This window comes from Tupaia chinensis, unplaced genomic scaffold, assembly GCF_000334495.1.
Source record: "Tupaia chinensis unplaced genomic scaffold, TupChi_1.0 Scaffold000178_1, whole genome shotgun sequence".
NCBI lineage: Eukaryota > Metazoa > Chordata > Mammalia > Scandentia > Tupaiidae > Tupaia > Tupaia belangeri.
Genome location: NW_006159653.1, coordinates 1274844 through 1282344, shown reverse-complemented (window position 1 = coordinate 1282344; position 7501 = coordinate 1274844). Strand labels below are relative to the sequence as shown.

Here is a 7501-nt window from a genome sequence, read left to right as displayed (position 1 = left end):
TGCCGATGGCACAGGCGTGAGCTGCCCCGTGCCCCGCCCGAGCAGCACACACTGGGAAGGATCCCGTCACCATGGGCGAGCCCTACAGGGAGTGCCACCAGCTGTGCAGAGGGGGCTCTTGTGTTACAGGGTGACCGGAGTTCAGTTTGGGGTACCCTTGGCTGCTTCATGTGTGGCGTGACACCCAGGTCATTGAAGGCCCCCATCCAAGTCTGGGTTAGGGTCAGCGGGGAGACGCTGGGAGCTGGGGGGGGCAGGGCAGGGCAGGCCCCGGCGAGACTGTCACTGTCAAGGGCCACGGCCCGTCAGCCTTGGCGTAGGCACATTTCTGTCCTCTGCCTCTGATGGTCCCGGAAGCCTCGGTCACCTCTCTGGTGCCTCCACAGATTGGAAGCCAGGAAAAGGAGGGAAAGCCTGCCAGGGTGGCCCCCCACTGCCCTCAGGGTCTCTACCACGGGGCTAACCGAGGGGCCCGCACAGCCAAAGCGCAGTTTGGTCCGCAGTTCCGTCGGGGTCGTGGTCGGGGCCGCGCCCGGGGAGGACACCCGGCGCCCCGCTGGCTGTGCAGTTCTCCTGGAGGGTGCTGTACCAGTCGGGCTCCGTGTTGCGGAGACACTGTCCTCTGCTCTCGGCTCGGCTCTGTGAACAGGGCCTCGCACATTGACCCGATAGGTGGCCAGTGGAGAAAGGTTGATCACGTGCACACGTACAGGTCGTTCTAGAAAGGGGGACCTTGCAGGGTGTCAGGGCTCATATGCATCCACAGAGGGCAGCGCATCGCTGGGTGGTGACACTAGGAGTGGGAAGTGGGTGCCCCGGGCAGCAGGTGGGGACGCAGACGGGGGCGGTGGGAGGCAGGGTGCTCGGCGACTCAGTGTTCCTTCTCAGGGCAGTCTGGTGGTGTGGTTGTTAAAACACTGGATCCTACAGCCAGCTCCACAGTTCGAGTCCCAGACCTGGTGGCTTGAAAAGCACAGTGGTTGGGACCAGCAGATGGCAAAATGGCTATGTCGCTGGACTCCCTCATGGCTGACCGTGGTTCGAGTCCAGGACCTGGTGGCTCAGAACACACTGGATACGTGCGTGTGCCTGCCTAAGGTCCAGGAGGAGGGGGGAGAAGGGGTTTCAGCGTGGCCATCCCCTGGGGAGTGGTTACTCACTCTCCCTCCTACTGTCTCTGTCTCTCTCAGGTGAGCGCATGTACACTATGGCAAAAATCTCTCTATAGGGCACACACGCTCGCCAGAAGAACAGGGAGAGACAGAGAGATAGAAAGTGAGAAATCGCCCCCAGGGGGGGTGGCCACGCCGCAGTCCCTTCTCCGTTCTCCTCTGGGGATCTTTGGCGTGGATGCACACGCACCCAGCATGAGTTTACTTCATGAAGTTTGTGAGCAAAACAGGGAGAGAGACAGCACCCGCGGGCCCCCCAGCTGTGGCTGCCGGGGTCACGGGGTGCCTGACTCCTCCACGCAGAGATGCAGGCCCTGCCCTGTGGTTGTTCGTGCAGAGGGTCGTGGGACTGCCGGGCCCCGGCTGGCACCACGGATGGTCTTGGAGCGGAAGCTGACTTGTGCCGTTTCTGGTGAGCGTGTCTGTGCAGGCTCCCTGGAGAGCTGGTGGCGGCCTAGTGCTTCGCCTTCCAGCCGTGGCCGCTCCTCACCCTGCGGCCTCAGCCGCGCCGCGCGGGCGTGTTACTGTCATAGGCCAAGTGTCGGGAGCACCCCGGGTGCTCTCCCGTGAGGGCTGCTGGCTGTGCGCAGCTCACGGCTCCTGAGCTTCGGGGCCAACCTTGTGGTCACGGACTTTTCCATTAAAGCATTTTCGAGGGGCTGGCAGGTGGTGTGGCGGTCAAGGGCGCTGGGTTCCCACGTGGCCGGCCGCGGTCCTGATGACCTGCTGTCTCACTCTCTCTCTCGCTCTCTTGCTCTGTCCTTCTCTGGTCAGATTAAAATAAATAAAGTCACATAAACTAATTCTTTGGAAAAAAAAAGTTTGAAGATTTGCGATGAAATACATGTGGGCGTGGGGGCAGAGGGGCACTGCCGTGGAGCCTGCCACACCGTGACCTGGCCTCCCGCCCACCTGCCTGCAGCACCGGCGTGCTCACCAGGTGACCGGCTGGGTCAGGACTGCGGTCACCACGGAGGTCTTCTCTTGAGCAGGCGTCACTGCCGTGCCTGGAGCTGGCCTGCAGTGCTTCGCTTACATACTTGGCCTTTAAGTCCCTATTTTGGGACCAGCAGTTGACGTAATGGCTGTGTCGCTGGACTCCTGTGTACTTGACTGCGATTTGAGTCCTGGACCCGGTGGCTTAAACTCACACCGGGCGCAAGATCCCGAGAGGAGAAGGGAGGAGAAGGGATTGCCGTGTGGCCATCCCCCCATGGGGGGTGATTTTTCGCTTTCTGTCTCTCTGTCTCTGTCTGTCTTTCTGGTGAGAGAGCTAAAACCTCTCCCAAAAAATCCAAAAACTTAACCTATTTTTTTTTTTTAAGAATTGCTTTATTATTATTTTCCAATTTGAGAGAGAGAGGGACAGTGAGAAAGGAAGCCACCAGGTCCAGGATTTGAACTATAGTTGGCCCAGTGGGAGTCCAGTGCCTTTAGCCACCATGCCAACTGCTGGCCCCAAGTTCACCTGTTTTTAAGATAGTGGGCACACACCCTCTGTCACTAGAGAGAGACAGGGAGGGGGAGAAAGCATTCTGATGGGCACGTCACACCTCACTCCTTTCTCCCACACCCCCCCCCCGCCCGGACTCGGGCACGCATGCATATACGCCGAGTATGTTCTTCTGAGTTGCTGGGGCCAGGATTTGAACCACGTTTGGCCTCCTGCTGTCTTATGCCCTAGGCTGAGAGTTGGCCTTGCACTTTTTATTTTGTGGGTCTTGTTTTGTTTTTGGGAGAGACACAACCCTAGGGGGCTGGCCGTGCCATTTCTGCCTGGAGAGTGCTCTGAGACGCCAGGCGTGGGACTCGAACTGCCCAGTCAGCCACGTGGGAGCCAGCCCTCTTATCTGTCACAGTTTTAGTGCAGTGTCCTCTGCATGGCTGGTGTTGGCTCAGGGTCGAGCTGGCCTCTCTCCTGCCTGTCCCTGTCCAGCGGAGGCCGCGGGAGCAGCCTCCTTCCTCGGGTCGTCTTGGCCCCGGGGCCCAGGCCATCTCTGCCGGTGTCTGGAAGCAGCACTGGTGGCCCGAGCACAGCCGGGAGGGCGCCCCTGTAAGCCCAGAGGTGCTCAAGCAGTCAGGCCTCGGCCAGCCGGGTCGGGGCAGGTCTCGCTGGGAAGGTGGGGCGGGTGGGTGTGGGGCCAGTCCCGGCCTCCCACGTGTCCCCTGCACCTGCTCGGTTGGTTGTCACTGGGAGACGGCTGCTTTCAGAGAGCGTTCTCGGGAGGGTGCGTCCCGCCACTCCTGACCGCGGCCTCGTCGTCTGTGCTCACAGCAGGCACCCTGGCTCTGCAGTGCCCTCGCTCACTTTGTCTGCTTTCCAGCAGAACCCGCTCGCCGTGTCTGCAGCGGCTCGCCTGGGCCCCAGCGTGAGCTCCAGCCTGCCACCCAGCGCCGACTCGGGCAGCTCTTCCCCGACCACGCCGCCCACCCTGCCGCGCAGCCCCACTGGCAACGCTGTCATCGAGGTGGTCCCAGGTAAGCTGCTGACAGGTCTCTGTGTCGTCACTGCTCCAGAGGAACGTTTCTGTCTAGGAAAAGCCAGCTGTGTACTTCTGGTCACGCGTGTGCTGCGTGTGGTTGTGAAAACAAGCCCGACTCGCTGAAAAGCTCGGGGGCCTCGTGTGAGCCCAGGCCTGGGCACTGGGAGCGGAGGACCGGGCTCCGGCTGCAGAGCCCAGCAGAGGAGGCAACGCCTCCCACCAGAGACCAAAGCCCAGGGCCGTGAGGGTGGGAGTAGCAGGCATGGGGCCAGTGCTGGCATCCGAGGGGCCAGTGACAGTGAGGAGGGCAGTAGGTGTGTCCGAGGGTGCACTTCGAGGCATTTTGTGTGGCCGGGCCCTACCGACCCTGCCCAGGCTTCACGTGGTCACTTCTCCAAATTGCTGGGACCCTGTGACTGGCTGTACCTCCCCTGCAACCCTGGTGTTCCTGCATGACACCCTGGTGTGTCTGCCGGAGAACCCTCTAGCATTCAGGGCCCAGCCCACCCTCAACAAGTGGTAGGGAGAGCGGCTGTCCCCAAAGCCCCTCTGCTCTGCTGTGTCATCAGGCAGGAGTGGCCCCTTGACCCCGCTGCCATGTGTCAGCCGGCAGCCCTGATGTTGCTCGGGGGGTGGCACGTACTGCCCTTCCTGCCTGAAGACATGCCCCTTGCACACTGTCTGGGGCACGCTGACGTCCTGTCTCAGCTCCCTGCCTGGTTTGGGGCCAGGATCACGCTTCCACCCCATTCTGTGCTCTGGTCTGTCTGGAAAACCGCCTGGCCCCATGCGTGCTCTGTAGGCACACTGGCGCTGGCCCCATGCGTGCTCTGTGACCACACTGGTGTGAATCTTCTCTTGAGCAAAAGCAAACCCAAGTCCACGTGATGCCGGCCTGAGGCGGGTGACGAGCGTCCCCTTGATCCGTGGAGGTCCCGTGAGCTGGTCATTCGAGTCTAGTGTGGCATCGTCACAGTGAGTGAGCCCTAGAGCTCAAGGCCCGGAAACCTGCCAGGGCGCACCATCCAGTTCACGTTGGCACCGCTGATCTGGAGCTGGGGGGTAGGAGCATGGGTGGTCAGTTAGTGTGGCAGCTGGAACACAAGCTGGGGAAGTCCCCATGGTGCTCGGGCCCCGGGGAGGCCTCGGCCTCTTGGAAGAAGCAGTTACCAGAGAGTCCTGTCCAGGTGACAGTGCCACTGCCCTGCACTAGTGTGCAGGGCTTCGGTGCTTGGTGGCTTCTGGGTGCATGCCCAGTGGCTCCCGGCAGGCCAGTGCCCAGCACCGTGACTGGGCTGGCTGAGGCAGGGCAATGGCAAGCCATGGCCGGTTAGCGGGACTCTCTCACTGGTGCGGGAAACAAGCCGCAGAGAAGAAAAGGACCCTCTGCTCAGTGCATTCTTGGGGTCGGGCATGAGTGTGGGCAGCACTTCGCTGTCATGAGGCTGAAGTCGTGGGGGCATAGAGTGCCTGGGTCCTGTCCCCACTTGGACATGTGACAAGCCATAGGCACGGGTACTGTGTCTTAGGACTTTTTTACAGATAACACCAATTTTTTTGTTTGTTTATTTTCTTTTTTGTTTGTTTGTTTTGTTTTGTTTTTTGAGAGATTTTTGCTCTAGGGCGCGTGCGCTCGCCAGAAAGAAAGAGTGAGACAGAGAGACAGAAAGCGAGAAATCACCCCCTGGGGGGATCGCCACGCCGCAATCCCTTCTCCATTCTCCTCTCAGGATCTTGGGCACACACGCACACGTGCCCGGTGTGAATTCAAGACACCGAGTCTGGGACTCGAACTGGGGTCGACCACATGGGAGTCCAGCGACATAGCCATTATGCCAGCTGCTGGCCCCACGAATTTTGTTTTTGAAATAACATCCCTTTTTTACTTTCTTCTATATAGAGGTATGGCCAGCTTGATAGCCCAGTGGTTAAGGCAGCTTGGTACCCCGCGTCCAGCAATGGTTCGAGCCCTGACTTCTGTGCCCTGAAAAGCACCAGGCCATGTGGGTGTGTGCCCCAACTCCCAACAGCGGGAGAAATGGAAGAGAAGGGACCGTGGCATGACTGGGGGTGCTTTCTCTCTGTCCCTCTCTTTCTCTGGCAAGCGCACGTGCCCTCTGGCAATTAAAAAAAATGTTGTAAAAGATAGGCATCCCAGGAGAGCACCCAGCAGTGTGAGCCCTGGGCCGCGCACGGTCCCTGCTGCCAGGGCGAGAGTGGAGCCTGTGCCGTTGAGCTCGCCACCGGATACCGGCACCGCGGGACTCCGGGCCATGGTGGTCAGGGTATCACTAGGGACTTCCCCAGCTGTCATTTAATACGTTTCTTAAAAGGTAGTTTCTTTTTTTAGAGTTTTTTTTAATATATTTTTTCCCTGCTATAGGGCGTGTGCGCTCGCCAGACAGAGACAGAGAGACAGAAAGTGAGAAATCACCCCCCAGGGGGTTGGCCACGCTGCAATCCCTTCTCTTCCCTTCTCTTGGGATCTTGGACACGCACGCACATGCACCTGGCGTGAGTTTTAAGCCACCGGGTCGGGGATGCGAACCGCAGTCGACTACGTGGGAGTCCAGCAACATAGCCATTACGCTAACTGCTGGTTCCCAGAGTTTTTTTTTTGGAAGGGGCATGGGGCCAGTGCTGGCATCTGAAGGGGGGCCAGTGAGAATGAGGGCATGTGCACTTGCCAAAGAGACGGAGACAGCAAAAAATCACCCCCCAGAGGGCATGGCCACACCGCAAGCCCTTCTCTTCCATTCTCCTCTCGGGATCTTGGGCACGCACACACACGTCCGGTTTGAGTTTTAAGTTGCTGGGTCTGGGACTCAAACCGTAACTGACTACATGGGAGTCCAGTGATATAGCCGTCATGCCATCTGCTGGTCCCAAAGGGTCGTTTCTTTCTTTGTTCTGAGAGACGCAGACGATAGGGCCTTCATGCTGCAGCCTACAACAGCCACAGCAGCCAGGGTCATAGAGACACGTGCACGTGTGCACCTGGCGTGTCCAGGGAGACCTCAGGACAGGCTCCTACTGCCCCATGTGTCTCCAGCCAGCCTGAAGTGTGTCCTTCATAGACTAGACTTCCGGAGCCAGCCATGCCCAGGTGAGGCGGTGGACCTGCCAGGATTAGCATGGCCTGGTTCATGGTAGAGCGGGCAGCTGCCCCGTTGGGAGTGGGAGCTTTGCTCAGGGGCGCCCTCCTCACTAGTGTCATCCGAGCAGCCTGAGGTCCCCTGGGAAGTGACGCTATAGTGAGGAGCACCAGGGACTGTCCTGCAGGGTCCGGTCCCCGGCCGGGCTCCTGTCTCTGCTGAAATGTCTGGTTGCTGCTGTGGAGACGGGTCCAGGACTTCAGTCTCCTGTAGTGTCCTTCAAGTCGCATGGTGGATTACTTCCTCTGAACAGCAGGAGTGAGGGCTGAAACCCGGGGTGCCCTGTACGGAGGAGTCCCAGGATTTAATGATGTCCTTTCAGGCATAGATGTCACTTTTCTTTGCCTTTCATACAAAAAGGCATGACCAGGGTGACAGTGACCTGAGAGGAGCAGAGTTGAGGGGTGTGGCCTCAGCTCCAGACTGGGGCGAGGGGTGAGCCGCTGTCCGGTCCTGAGCAACCCGGGACACAGGTGGGCAGGACAGGGCACAAGACCCCTCCCAACCCTCATGAGTGGCAGCTGGGCCCCGTTAGCGGTCCCGCGTGCCGCTGGTTGGGTCTATCCGGCCTGGTGCTAGGAAACGGCGCCCCTTTCTCGGGCAACCCAGCTTCAGGGTCGGGCAGAGCCGGGTTCTGCGAGGAAACCGAGCAGCGAAGCCTTCCTAGGCGCACCTGTTCGCCCGGCCGCCC

General features: G+C 59.8%; 1 protein-coding gene across 11 annotated transcripts in view; it reads left to right on the top strand.

Moving 5' to 3' along the window:
• UNKL (unk like zinc finger) overlaps positions 1-7501 on the top strand; it is a 37022-nt gene that overhangs the window by 19181 nt on the left and 10340 nt on the right. For 6 of the 11 annotated variants that reach the window (XM_006146371.2, XM_006146370.3, XM_027771032.1 and 3 more), the window contains one exon: positions 3500-3650. Coding sequence is in view for 10 of the 11 variants with exons in the window: in XM_006146370.3 (XP_006146432.1) it covers positions 3500-3650 (151 nt within the window). In the remaining variant the exon portion in view is untranslated. Of the gene's footprint in view, positions 1-3496; positions 3651-7501 lie in introns of all 11 variants that reach the window. The other 5 variants (XM_027771033.1, XM_027771034.1, XM_027771035.1 and 2 more) reach the window with 1 other exon arrangement.